The sequence below is a fragment of the Lathamus discolor genome, chromosome 14 (genome assembly GCF_037157495.1).
Source record: "Lathamus discolor isolate bLatDis1 chromosome 14, bLatDis1.hap1, whole genome shotgun sequence".
In the NCBI taxonomy this organism is placed as follows: domain Eukaryota; kingdom Metazoa; phylum Chordata; class Aves; order Psittaciformes; family Psittacidae; genus Lathamus; species Lathamus discolor.
The window spans coordinates 2388500-2403526 of record NC_088897.1 but is presented as its reverse complement, the minus strand read 5'-3'; the positions used below and the strand labels follow the sequence as shown (position 1 = coordinate 2403526).

Sequence of the window (15027 nt, the reverse complement as noted above, 5' to 3'; positions counted from 1 at the left end):
CTTTATCATAGCAAACTGGTAAAAATGAGGAGGGGAAACAGTAAGGAAAGAAGCAGACATTTGTACCAGATTTTCAAGGAGATGTGTTTTACATGAGGCAGTTAACACTATGGATGTCCTCACAGCTGCTGCTGAGAGGTGCGATGGGGCCCAGGACACTGCTGCTGTTCTGGCAGAAGTGGCTTCCTCTCCTTTTTGATTCCTCTGGACTGTCAATGTAATTTCTTTTCCATGCAGAAAAAGAAGAAATACACACAGAGGTAGGTGAAATGGCCAGCTGTACATCACTAATTGTATAAGTAAGTGACAGGTTCAAATCCCAGTTAGAGCATGAGGTTTGAATTGTTACCTTGTCATCCATCTTAGGCCAGGTAGAGGTAACGGGCAGTTCCTTCCATCTTCTGACCTTTGCCAAGGACAAGAGGAGATTCTCAGGTTATCAGTGGGATGCTTTATTACTGGGGACAAAGTTTTTGAAACCAAAGATAATAGAATTAAGAAAAACTTCAGAAAGAGGAAAGGAATATTAAGAAGCGATGTTCAGATTTTGAGTGGATGATGCTGTCAAGCAGTTGGAAGAGCTGGAGTTCAAGAAGCTTGGGTGAGAGGGCAGAGGACTCTGTCTCAACAGTGGCTGAGACACTTGGACTGGCGCTTGCATGTCTCAGCAGAGTATTCTGACTGAGGAGCTTGCCTGTCACTGTCATGTGCCTTGCCTGGATACAAATAGAGAGAAAGTTCTGCTTTCTTAGGACAGTCATGAGATTTAGTGCAGCTGTTTTTCAAAAGTTCAATATTGAGCGGTTTTAAACATGAAAACAACTGGCTGCATTATTTTCTCCCATCCATTTCAGTGGGATCAAGTTAGTGCTAGGTTTTGGACTTGTACCAGTTTAGCTGAGAGAAAAATTTGGTCTAAGTAGCTAGATCATGTGCATATGCATCCAGTAGCTAATACATAATATTCTTCCTTCAGTGGGTCTGATTGTATTGGAAATATTGCTGGTTAGGGTGTGAAGTGAATCTAAATTTGATAGGATACAATTGAAGGAAATTGCAATGTAACTTTAATTTGGAAGCGATCATTAACTAAAATAATTAGTTTCCTGACTTTTTCTAGGAAAGTATGTAACATTTCACAAGGAAAGATAAAACATGTTTGACTGATAAAACATAAAAGAAAAAGCCCGCTTTCGGCAGTAATTAGCGCTTGTGGTGTTGAGTATGTTTCTTGGGACACTATTGAGTTTGTCTGTCAAGCTCTTCCAAATGACTTCTGCGAGCCAGCATTGCTTCCGCAGGGTTCTCTGCTCAGGTCACAAGGCAGCGTTTCTCACCAGGGCACTGCTGTTTCCTCTTCCGACTGTAGTAGATTACAGATTATACTGGAACATGTCTGAGAAAAGGTCAGAAACAAGGGTGAAAGTCTTGGAACTGAAGCTGGGAAGCTTTCCATTCTCATCCGGGAAACTTTTTGTATTGAATAAAAGCAAAGCAAAATAAACCATCACATCCATGACACTTCTGTTTTTCCTGCTATTTTCTGTCTGCCAGTTAGAAAGGATTTTATTTCCCTTGCATTATATGATTAGTGAATGTTTAGCTGAGGAATCTTCAGTGCTACACTAAACAGAAATAATGGCCAAACATAGTTCCTTTTCGTGTAACTCAGCCTCTACATGACTGCATAGCCTGGAGTTAGTGCGTATTTATTTACCAAATTATAGATGTTTATATGTAGTGTTAATGTCAGTAGACTACGTGGTGCTCTTTGAAATGTAGTCTGTTAAAGACTGTAAGATATAAAAGCTAATCAAGTGGGGTTTGAATTTTAATGATGCTGCATTACTAAGCTTTTCATATTGGAGTAATGGAAGAAAAATGGGGAAAAAAACAACATAGAATCATTTTATCATGAGGCTGAGAGGTGCTCGATACCACTTTAATTTTTCATGTAAAGTGTATCTAGAAACTAAAATCCTTATGATCATTACTTTCCTACCAGAAGATTTATCTGGTCCAAGTCCTGTTTGCTTTGCTCACTAGTAGGGTGGAATTTCTCTATGCAAAAGAGGATCCCACAACTCTTGAACTGTGAGATGTGCCATGCACAACTGAAACTGCCAGGGAAATTTACTGGCTAAAGTGATTTAATTTCCATTTGGTGGTAGGTTGGTGTTTGCATCCCAGAGATGTTAGGGTTTAGGTTTGGTTTTAAGCTTGGTTGTGGGTTACTGAATTCCATCTGATGGAGTGGTACCAATATATTAGAGCTACATTTAAAACAGGAGAGGAGCGATTTGGTCACATTAACGTGGTGCTATGCATGGAGTAAAGAGAAGGGCAAAGTAAGATTGGAGCGATCCGTGGGGATGCACCCCCATAATTCTTCCAGGATCCAGTAGAGTCTCTTTGTGCAACACTGGCTGCATTGTGCTGTGTTCACAGATGAGCTCCTTAGGGCTGGCCGGAATGTATTTGCTGTGCTGCGTTTTGATGTAGAATTATGTCATTAGGAGTTGCAAAGATCAGGATATTTTTTCTTCTCTCTCCTCAAAGATGATCTCTGACAGTAGTGCCCTGAAGTACTCTGTTCAAATGCTGACCAATTTGAAATCTGGCCTGAATTCATCAAGGCTCTTAGTTGATCAGAAGAGGACAAGTTTACTGTATTAATTGCTTTCACTTGATTGAATGCTTTTTAGACAGTGTTACGAGCTCATGAGTCTGGCTCATTTTCCCGTTGGTGTAGCTTTCCTTTCATACCCAAAATTATGCTTCAAAAACTTAGAAAGGCATGTTTTGATCAAATGTTTAAACGTCACATTTAAGCCTTAAGAGTATTTTATAGGTTTAACGATTGTAAATAAAATAATTGTAAATAAAAGCTGTAGCTGTCCATAAGTCAGAGTTATGATGGTGCAAGTAAGTGGGCAGTGAAGAGGGACTCTGGCATAGTTTGGAGCAGGAGGTGGTGTAGCTGGTCACCAGCCATGGGCTGTGGTTAGGAGGATGGAGGTGAGGCTGAAGCAGTGGGGCCACAAGCCTGGCCCAACTGTACCTGGGAGCTGCTCCTGATGTCTTTTCCACAGATGTCCAGTTTTGTCAAAAACCAGTAAATCTTGTGAAGTTTATTTTCCTTGTAGCATCTGTGTTTTATAATGGTGCTTTTAATTTGTTTTTTCTTTGTCTGCTGGGATTTCTTTTGTCCGGCGCTTTCAGGCCTCCCTTTTTTTCTCGGTGGAAGTGAGTCTGTTAATGATGGCTGGCTTGGGAATACACCCCGGCCAGGCAGGCCCGGCAGCCGCTCCCTCCGTCTGACAACAAAACCCATTGTTGTTTTCTTTCTTCACTTTTATCCTCAATCCATTTTTCCTTGGACTGTATGTGGAATAAAATGCCTGGAGAAGCATGGCTCAGATTTTGGGTGGGTGATATGATGGCGGTTTCTTTGTAAACTTTAATTAAACAGGTACAAAGGCAGAACTAACTGATCACATTTTCTGTTTCAGTGTGCAGCGTTTATTCCAATATAATGCTGCACTTGTAAATAAACTTCTGCTGTCAGACCACCAGAACCATGACATCCTCAGCTTTTTCCAAGTCCCTTAGTAAAATTAGAGATTTGCCAGCAGCTTAAGTTGAGACATAGGACATTTTTTCTTTTCATTTTTCTCCAGTGGGACTCTAAAGGGCTGAATGAGGATTATCTGAAGGAGTTTTTTGACTTGGCTTTAGTTGTGATCAAGAATTTGGATCCCGAGTCTGTAATATTTGAGTGAAGATAATGGAAGCACTCCCTTTTGGGAGCGTCCTCAGCTGTGGCCCAAGCTGTACAGGCAAATGGGATTTTTCACTGATGCACACAGGGAAAACAAAACTCAGCCTGGTCGGCCTTTAATGTATTCTGTGCACAGCTCTTGAACTGTCACCTGGAAATCTCTTTCATGGCATCCTGTGGAAAGACAAATACTTGACCAAAAGGACTTGCCTTGCCCCGAGTCCTGAGGGCTGTTAAACTCATGCTCTGGGCAATTACCAGACTGACTCATCGTTTGGAATGCTCTGCTGGAAGTGTTCAGGCTGGTTCTTGTGAGGGCATGTTTGCCATGAAATTGTGATGGTGACATTTAATTTTCTCTTAGTTGTATTAGAAAGTATTCCTTGAATAGTCAATAGGATGTGATCTGTGTGTCAGCGTGCAACCAAGTTAGCATTTAAATTATCACTAAGTGAAGCTACTCTGTTGAAGCTGTAATTCCACGGCTTTATTCTTTATTAATATATGTGTTTCCTTGCAAGAATGAATATATGCCATCCACATGTAGCAAGGTAACTTGGGTACAGGATTCTGCTGTGTGAGAAATGTTTGATATTTCTAGTGGACTTAAACTTTGGCTTATTTGTTGCTTAAGCTTTGACAGTGAATCAACAACTGCTTGAGCTGTAGGAATAATGTTGATGCTTGACTGCATTCTTTGTGCTCTTTTGGCCTGTTACAGCAGTCCTAGGCACACGCAACTCCCATTTACTTACAGGAAGAGTTCCCTGCCTCAAAGGGCTGGAGGAATGGAGGGTGACTGTTGAATTTCTGGATGGGTACAACAGGACACCAGAAACTTAAGGGTTTTAAAATGACTTATTAAACATAATGTGTAGCATTATTTTGTCCCAGTGAAATGGGACAGAATGTAGCATACAGCTTTTTGCTGAACGCTTATGAATGGAGCAGCCCTGGTCATGGAGGGCATTTGCTGGATTAACAAGTACAAACAAGCATGTACTTCTCTGATAGGTCTGAGGCAACATACAATGAAGTTGTAACAGTATAGATAATTTCCATTATCAAAATGGCTAAAAATAATTCAGTGTAAATGGCAGCAGAATTGGTATTTCTTCTATTAAGCAAGATTCTAACTTTACTCAGACACACTGTCTTAATGTTACTGTAGTCAGATTTTCAAGAAAAGCTTTACTGTCAGAAATAATTTGTCTCCTTTTTGTAGCATTTCAACTTTTAGTTTTGGACTAGATCACTTTTAATTATATTTATTTGCAGTTAAGCAGCTAAATGTTGCTGCAGAAAATATAGGTTGCTTATGTATTATGTATTTACAGCTTTTCCCTTTGTCATAGCTGAATTTTTGAATTGTGGTTGTGCTGTCAGGTGCTGTGCATACATGATGAGCTCTGGTTTAGTTAGGTTTTTATTGATGTTTGTTTACGTCGGATTAAGTATGCGTTTAAGAAGAAAAGTCTTGACCTCTGAATGTTTGTTTTTTCTCAAGAATCATCATCTTAGATTTTGGTCCCATTCAGCGTACTTTTTACACATTTTCAGTTCTTTGTGTATAGGTTAGTCATTTTTTTTGTGTGTACTTTGTTTTCTTATGTGTGAGCCTAAACATTTGCATGGTGGTGCTGCTACAATTAATAAAAACCTCCTAAGCCATGATGACTTAATCTTGCAGTTTTCGGAACAACCTGAACTGCCTTAGGATTCCTCAGCTTGCATGAAAGCAGCTCATCCTTCTGTAGGAAGGAGATCTGTACATGCCTCAGTTCCCTGCATGCAAATATTCTATTGAATCCACTGAAGGTTTTGCATATGGAGAACCACATGATGTTGAGGGCAGAGGGCGCTGAGTAATTAAATGTGCTTTGAGAAAGGGGACTGTTAGAACACAGTCATTTGGTTCAGTAGTTCATGGTTAATAATTATATTCCTAACAAGTAAAGGAAAACAAATTACAGCCATTTGGAGCCCCCTCTGTAGGTACTGTCCCTGTCTGCTGCATAGCCTCATGGAGAATACAGGAGAGTGAAACACTCTTGGAAAGGCCTTGATTGCATGCAACAGTAACTAATTAGACAGTAATGCAGAAAACTATTCCTAGTCCTTTCACAAGAACTGAGAAAGCATTCTGAAACTAATCTTAAAAAAATTAATTGCATCTCAGTTTAAATTTAAATCTGAGCTGGGTTGTTGGTTCCCCCCCTCCCCTCCCCTCCTTCCCCTCTTTCCTGTTTCTTTTTATTCAAAGTTGGTGCAGGAAAATTGCTATTAATGAAATCTGCTCTCAGACTTCAATAGGCTTGTTCTTCATTAAAGCCTTGCTATTTCTCTTAAAATGTATTGACCAATGTTCGGGCCAGATACTTAACACAAAATACACTTTGTAATTTCATCATTTTTGTTATTGTGTTTTCTGAGATGCAGGGGTCTTTGGACTTTGTAGAAAAAACAAATAAACCCCCTAAGCTTACAGTTATATAGTATTAAAAGAAGGGTAAAGGAAGCATTGAGTGTCTTTAGGATGATGAGACATTCATTAAGATTTTTCTGCCTTCCTTTTCCTATTTTCAATCCATCTGAAGTACCATTAAAGCCTTTCAGGCAGCTTCCTGTGAGAAACCCTTTTCTGTGCTGTTTTTCTTCCTTGAAAAAAGGTGGCTGCTCTTCAGTCAGATTGTATGGATTTGGCCTGGGATTTGTATAATATCTATGTAGAATGCGGCGGTTGTTTAGGAACCTAATTCCCAATATGGCTCCCTTTTGATTAAGAACAAAGCCAGCGTTTCACAGCATTATAGAAACACAGAAAAACAAGTTAATGATCTAAACCTTTTAATTCATAGTTGCTTGTCTATTTAAAGTACTTTTGATTCTGTTATAAACAGACTGGCCCCTTTTTTGTTTAACTTCTTTCTTTGGTTTCTTCACATTTCTTTCTTTACTGTCCATGAAATTTGTAGCTAGTTTCCTTTTCTAACTGAAGAATGAAAGGTTGTGACTACAGAATGATACAGAAAGTAAGAAAGCGTATCTAAACTGGGCGTATATCCAGCACAGACCTCTTTGAAACAAGCTAAATTTAGGGTGGTTGGGATTTTTTTTAGGTTTTCCCCTTCCTTTTTAAAGTACCTATGATTTGTTTTCTTCTTCTTCTTCATTGAATGAAGTTGGTTACTTTCTTGATACTTTCTTGTTTTTACAGGTAGGTTTGCGTGACTTTATTTTACATAGTTACTTGTTATTTTCCTCTGGTCTTAGTTCAGCAGATTACTATTCTGTGTGCTTTTATCCGTAGAGACAACAAAAGCGACCTTTTCAGGACTTTCAATTACCAACACTGTATGTGGTACTTTAGGAAAATAATTCGCTTCCAGATACTCTTTTTTTCTAAAGAGAGAATTGGAATCCAGCACTTGTTCTTCAGATTGAACTTGAAAACTTTCTGGTGAACAAAACTGTCAGGCAAGCAGCAGCAGCGCAAATAATTTCCCATCCATGGAAGGGGACCTTATCCCCACATATAGAAAAATAACTATTTGCTGCTTCCATTGTGATTTATTTTTTACTTCAAATGGAAATGGCTGTTAGATACATTTTTGCTTATAACAGGATCTCATTATTTTTGCCCTCTTTTTTTTTTTTTTCTGTTTTTTTTTAACTTTTATTTCTTTTGGCAGTGGCTCCTTTTAGGCAGATGTAGAAATGATAAATGAAGAAAAAGTTCCAATAACCTGTTTTGTTACGTCTCCATCCCATTAAGGTAAATTGAACAGCCAAGACACTTACAATAACTTCACAAACAATAATCCTGGGAACCCTCGACTCCTGCCTCTTCCAAGTTTGACTGTGGTGTTGCCTCTTGCTCAAATCAAACAGCCAATGACATTAGGGACCATCACCAAACGCACAGGGTAAGTGTATCTGCAGAAGCCTTTCTTATTTGTTGTTTATAATTTATAGGGAAATGTTATTTATGATTAATATGGTAATAATTTGTGTTACTAGTGATACAGAGTTTTATTCCTTATTTTAATTGAAGTATAAGTAATTTAATGACAGAAGAGTTGGGGAGGAAAGAGGAGACAAGAAAGGAAAACCAGCATCAGATAAGTAAACAAAGCCTGAAAACAAATCTTTAAAAAGTCAGGATATTCATTGGGGTGGGTCATTTTCTACTGTATGGGAAATACTGGAGAATTCCTGACATCAGGAGAAGTTTCACACCAGGAATTGGTATGCAACATAAGCAGAGCTGTATTCAATCAGAATAAGTTATGAGTTTTCTTATTTTTTCTTTCTTTTTTTTTCTCCTTAAAGATTGTTTATTTTGATTTCCAAACTTTTCAAGCAGAAATGATTTTTGACTATCAGAACTGGAAAGACAGTAAACTGGGTTGAGCATAAAGGCAAAACTTAATCAGGCTGTTTTCTTGACCTTGTTTTTCCACTGAAGTGCCTGTTCCGTACTATGAAATTCATGTGTGGACTTTCGTTTTTGAGCCAGCTGCACTTTGGTACTTTCCCCTGTGCCATGATAAGGCACTTGAAAATATTCATTCCAGACAGCTCTACTAAATATCTGTATGTGATAATAACAGAAGATTTAAGTAGACCCTAACTATTCTATGATTCTAAGATTTTTGTGAGCTTTCTAAAGTGTCACAATTTTAAGTTAATTGATACTGTTTAACAGTTGAAATTTTTCTTTTGCTAAATTCCAAATCTTTGGGTTTTGAAATTAATACAAAAAGCCAATGGGTGATGGTTTTATTTTTTTGGTTTTTCCCTCTTAAAAAAAAAAAAAAAAAATTCCTGAATAATTTCTACTTAAAAGTTGGATCCATTCATATACAGATAGCTTTTGTATTTTTAGAATACAAATAGCTCGAGTATGGCATGTGGCTGGGCAAAACAACTGAGAGTCCTGCAGGTTCATAACATTTTCCTGTGTTTGCCAAATAGGTGCAGGCACTGTCTAGCTTCAGTGGTTTCTTGCTCAGACCCCAATAGGGAGGTGCATTTCACCTTGCGTCTTGTGAACCGGGAATTATTTTGCAGGCGAGAGCACACGGATATTCCCTCTCTCCCTGAGTAATTCCCATATTCTGTGCTTGAGTGTTCAGGACATTGTGTAAAATCTGGTATTGTTTTGTTTAGTGCACTAAGTACGCATGATGGCCTTCTGAAGCTTCCATATGTGTGCACAGAATACATGTGTGTATCTATATACATGTCTGTCTAACAATACAGTCCCGCTCTCACTACCGTAAACAGGAATTTTATTAAGCTCGTTGAGCCAAATTGTGACCCACAAACATGCGATTGCCCTATGCGCAGAGGCTGGATGCAGATAAGTTCCTGAACTTCATAGATAATTGTAAATGGAACTTACAAAACAGCAAAGAAGCAGTATGGGGATAACGTTGTGGTTTAACTTTTCCACACATACGTTTCACTTCCTTGTTTTTGCTCTTTTTTATTCCCTGCTTACAATTTAAATGCAGGTGAGAGCAAAAGATTACGCTAGCAATTGGGTGAATACTGAAGGTATAGAAAGGTGGGGTCTTGGGTGGGGTCAAAGAGATGTTGGTGTGCATGGAGATAAGCAGGAAGTTACAGTTCCTCAAAGAGGGAAAGTATCAAAAAGCTGACTTGAAGAGTATGGTCAGAGAAGGGTGGAAATGTAATTCTGGGCTCTGTCTGTAGACTTCTAGAAAGGGAATAGACATTGAGAGCTAGCTGGGGTAAGATACAGAAAGAAAAGCGGTCCGAGGGTCTGCCAGGGGAAAGGACTGGTCATAGGAGCAATGCTGAGTATGATGATTTGAAAAAAAACACTTGGCTTACAATAGTAATTCATGCAGTGGCCTTGGCAAGGGCTGTTTCCTTAGTGCTGTGGTGATACCAGGAGGCTTTTCTGCAACTATTACAAATGTACTAAGTCTTCCATTATTTTATTGAATGTTTTGTTCTTAAATGTCTTTAACATATTCAGAAATGTTCATATTCATACTTTTCTTTAAGTAAATTTTACTCTTCACAAGCTATCCCTGTCCTAATATTTTGTGTAATTTTTAAAACGAATTAAAGTTCTCAGTGAAGTTTATGTAAGGGGTGGGGGGAAACAGCAGTCATGGGAAATGCCCTGCTGTGTAAATAGAGTTTTCATGAATGAGGATCGTGATTTTCAGTGAAGCCTGTGTGGATGTGTAATGCTAAGCTGAGAGCTTCCTTCATTTGTTCTGCATCCAAAATGTTTGATGAAAGTACACAAAATTAACATGAAAAGCTATATTTATAAAGCAGGGATTTAAGAGGAATGCCTAGAATCCAAGAAGCCTGGCATGCCTAAAATGACCAAATTGAGACAGCAGCCTTAACTTAAACCTCCAGGGGGCAAAGCGTGTGTTTAACATATTTAACATCTGCCCTCATATTTCTAGAAACACATAGCAATGTAAGTCTGTACAGTGTAATATTTAGACAGGACAGGGACCATCTGCCTCACTCTGAGAAGTGTAGGAGGCATGTATTACTGCAAATGGCAAAAGACAGATGTATTTACACCTACATGGTCAGCACCTTTAAGCACTGCTCCGAGGAAACAAGGCTCTTCTTTGGAAGCAGCTGCTTAACCTTGTGATTGTGCAGTGATCAGAAAAAGGAGATGAACTCGTGATCTCTTGGATTTTAGAGTCACTGTTCAGTGGCTCTCAAAGCAGGTTCCTTTTCTGTCGCTGCTACTTTTAAAGAATTAAAAATTTAATCTGTTGTGGTATATTTCTAAAAGTAAAAAGCAAGACTAAAAGAATACCACAGATTTATCAGTTCTGGATTTTTCCCTTTTATTTGCTTTTAGCATGTGAAAAGCTTCTTTAATACTAAATATCTTAATTATTTTTTGCAGTTTTTATTAATCAGAAACTCAATTTGGTTTTTATTCTACTAGTATCCAAGACAGCAAAATATTTTTCAGGTACTGAAGGGACTGATCAGGGCTCTTACTATCATCTGTCTCAAGCAGAGCTGCAGAGAATGTCATTTTACTTGACAGGTGGAATGGCAGTAAATTTTTTAGAAGTGTTCACTATTGCCCTATGGGAATGCAGGGCCAGAGTCTGGAGTTGGGTCACTACAGTGCTGCTCAGCACAGATGCTTTCTTTTTTCCCCTTTTTCTTTCAATCTTGTAGATTTTGGAACATTTTCTGATCAGTCATTAAACTCTCTTATTCTGAATACAATTTCCATTCTCAGCATTGAGTATCTCAGGGCATTACTGCCTTTCTTGCCACCACTAGCATTTTCTTCCTCACTGCCCTCTGTTTCTTTCCTTGCTTTTTCAGGTCTCTCATAGTAATTTCCGCACCTTCACAAAGCACTTAATTTTTGTCCCTATATTTTGTCATACCATTGACTTGCTTTCCTGTAGTTTGTGCTGTCAACACATTCTGAGGAGCAGACAGGCTTTCCCAAAGGGACTCTAACACTAATGAGTAAGGAAGCATCTTATGTTTTAAAGATTAGGGGGATGTAAGGCAGTAGGAGAGCCAGATTTAATAAGTCCTTATATATCTGTGCCTCAGTTTCTCTCTGAAAAGTTTACTGTTAATGCTGGATCCCTTCTTAAGTCTGGGGAGTGGGTTACTTCATTGCTCATTTACAAAGAGTTTACAGATTTGAAAGGGGAAGAGCTGTATTATCCATCTCATGCTTGTCTATAAAAGGCAGTGAATCAGAATATGTTAGAAGACAGCTTTGTGCTTTGCAGTAGCTTTATAAGCTTTCCTTGTGTTTGTGGAATGAGTTTTAGTTAGTTTCCGGTTTGTAAGAATGTGAAGGCACGGATGCACTGTAGTGCAGTAAGGAGGAGGAAAACAAAAGATACAACAATTCTCCCAGAAGAAAAACTATTGTAAAAGTTGGTTTCTCTGACAGCAGCATTTTTTTTTTAACTTTCTCAAGGGATATAGTCATTATATTTGTATCATACTTCATTCCCCAATTCATTATAGCTTTGGTGAAACACCAGGATGTAACCTGCATTACTTGGGTCTTGTCAAAACCGACATCCAACATACCTTGCAGGAAAAGGAATAAGCCTTACTCTTTTTCCATCCGGATGATTTAGATAGTGTGTTTTTAATCATGAAACTCTGCCCGTTCTTCATCCCATCCTTCATCCCACCCCCAGTAAGGAAGGGAAAATGTAGGTAAAGTGTCTGATGCAATTTTATCATTCTAGTGTTTCTCATTGCTTACATTATATATACTGAAAATCAGTGACATCTCTTTGTTTTGTTTTGACTCAGCTTAATTTATCCCAGGTTCTACTACTGAAGCAAACAAAAATAAGGAGTGCAAAGTCATGATGTCATAATACAATTAAGTAGGAAAAAGTAACTGAAAATGTCAAGAAAAAACCCTAAAAGTCAAGCTAGAGAATCCAGTGCAGTAGGTCAGTTTTCCTGCACGCTGAAGTCATTCTCTTTCTGGCACGTTTCTCAGAGGTGTCTTATGTCACCTTAGGTTATATAATACATTTTGGTAATAAAGCAGCTGCTGTAGTAATTTGTATTTGGTATGAAATACGGTGATTTGCACTAGGTTTTGTTCACATGTCACTGTGAGAGGATTCTTGCTATGGCAACACGTAGCGATAAGGGTTACGGTAGATAGGTATTGCACAACTTATTAAAAGCTTAAATAGTTTTTATTAAACATGATAACACAAAATCAAAGTATGTATCAGTTTTCAATTGGCTAAAACTCAGAATCAGTTAAGAAATTAAATGAATTCTGTTGAAATTTTGAATTGTAAATCTTCATCATTCCATAATTTTCCTTTGAAATTTCTCACTAGCTGTGAGAATGGGGAACCTCAGTGACTTTTTTGCCTCGGCATTGCTCTGTTCCTGTCACTGAGCGCAGCCATCTGGTGCTGTCTTTTCAAGGTTGGGTTCTCCTGTAATTTGTGAATTCTCTTTCTCTCCGTTAGCACACCATTCATATTATGTGAAGGAAATAGTGAAAAAGAATTGCTTAGATAAATATCGGGGGGGGGGGGGGAATAACCACCATAAAAGAAACTAGGTCTTGTGAACAGAAAGGAAATGCTAAGTTGTCTTTCTCACACTTCAGGCTTTTTATTAAGACTGCTGTAGTCTTTTAAAGTGTAATTATATTTTCTGTATGAGATTTTGTATCCATTTTAGAAACAAACAAAACCTTCCATTGAAACACCTGGGTCAATTTGTAATTAAAATAGAGAATTTGTTAATTTGGAAGTATAATCAGGTCACCCTAGTATGCTGTTGACCAATATACTATGCTGGGGGGGTGGGGGTGGGGAAGCCTGTGTTGTCTTCTGAAATGTTCTGATGAGCTCAGCTACATATCTTTTGCCTGGTTTTACAGGTAGAAAAACTGCTTCAGAGAGAAAAAAACTTGCCAAAACATCCAGGATCATAATTTAAAAATTCTAAGCTCCCAATCATAAGCTCCCAGTCAGATTCAAACTCTCTCCAATGACTCTTCAAATCTATACTAGATGCATTCTAGGTTTGAAGTTATATTTGCTGTGAGTTGTGCAGAAAACAGCTTTACATTTAAACAGTGTAATAGTGCTAGGCTCATCTTCTGTTGAGCCATTCGAATGGTCTTTGACTTGGAGACTGAATGTGTTGACTGTATAGGAGATCATGCAATTTATACAGTTTATACAGCTTAATTGGGTTTTATCACTCTTCAAAGATGATATATTATGTGTAGAGAAGCAGCTGGTTCTACCAAATGGGCTCTGTCCCACAAAATATTAACCAAACATTTATTTAAATATGAAGAGTTAAGGCTAATCCGCAACCCAGAGTTCAAAAGACCTTCAATATGGGGTTTGGCCTATATTGCTAATGAAAAAAAAATAGGTGGTTTTTTTTCTATAATATTCTGTTCTTTATTTTATTTTTATCTTTTCATGTCAAAGGATATATGTCTTGGTTTGTACCTTAACCTAAATGTTTTTTTAAGAGGATGTCTCCATTCATTGATGTTGGCTTGTGCCAAATTTATTTCACAGAATTCCTTTTTATCAGGCTGGTATCCTTTTACCTGTGCAAGCATATGGCTGAGCGCTTTATACATCTTTCTGTGATAGACATTTTCTCTTAGTTCATTACCTGAAAATACTTCAATTGTTTCAACTAGTCAGAATTTATTGCTGAGTCAGAGTATGAAAAAAAAAAGACAGGCATTGACAAGATCAGTTATTCAGCAATTTTATGGATGAAGGTATATCCCAAATGGGAATCACAGAAGCTTTGAGCATGTGAGTAGCTCTAAATTTACCTCCCATTCCTCCTTTTCAGATTTTATGAAAAGGTCGGTATGGTGATGGCTTTTTGAAAGGTGATGCAAAGAACAAGGGAGAAAGCCATTAAAAATGCACTGAAATTAATGGGGTGTGATACCAATGTAAAAACTATCCACAGTGCAAAATATTTGAACAGAAAAGAAATCAAATCATGCTGAAGATAACTTGTTGTGTGACCAAAAGCATTAAGCTCTACATCAGGTGATTTTTAACAGCAAAGATACTTGAAGTAAGTTAGGGTTCTCTTTCCTGCATTCCGTGCGAACTTTTAAGTGGGGGAATAGTATTGCTATGTCATACAGTTGCTAAAGATTTTTAATTTAATGGTGTGTTTCTATCCTAGGAAAAGGGCTGAGTAATTTTCTCTGAGAAACTGTGTTTGTATCTGTGGTTTTCACTTAGGACTTGCCTATTTTCAGTATATTTGTAAAACTGTCCCACTCAGACCTTCAGTGTTTCATGGAAAACACCCACATACTTGTTGCTTTCGATGCTAATTTCCCTCTGCTAGTTCTGACTTTAATGTTGGTTTAAGGCTCTTGACTCCTTTTGCCTCAGATTTAGCAGCAGCTTTCAGTAAGGAGACCTAAGCTGTGTCTAACTTAAGTGATAATGTTAAAGCCTGCTTGCAACTGGTGCGTTTTGTTTGTCACCGCAGTTGTGCATGAGGAGCCTGCCCCGTCAGCTCCTGCTTCCATGGGTGGCTGTGTTGTCCCTGGGACATTCACCTGGGCAGTTGTGTCTGTGAGCCTTAGCATGTTGGTGACATTAGGGATCTACATCTCTCTCAGGGCATCATGAATGGTTATAAAAAATTATTTTGTTTACCTTCTGCATAAATCTTAATAGCATGATATACAGTGT

At 38.2% G+C, this 15027-nt stretch overlaps 1 protein-coding gene across 14 annotated transcripts in view; it reads left to right on the top strand.

The window, feature by feature from the left end:
- Positions 1–15027, top strand: part of BCAS3 (BCAS3 microtubule associated cell migration factor) — a 364136-nt gene that overhangs the window by 129331 nt on the left and 219778 nt on the right. For all 14 annotated transcript variants that reach the window (XM_065694921.1, XM_065694920.1, XM_065694922.1 and 11 more), the window contains exon 16: positions 7557–7707. In XM_065694921.1, the coding sequence (XP_065550993.1) occupies positions 7557–7707 (151 nt within the window). The remainder of the gene's footprint in view (positions 1–7556; positions 7708–15027) is intronic.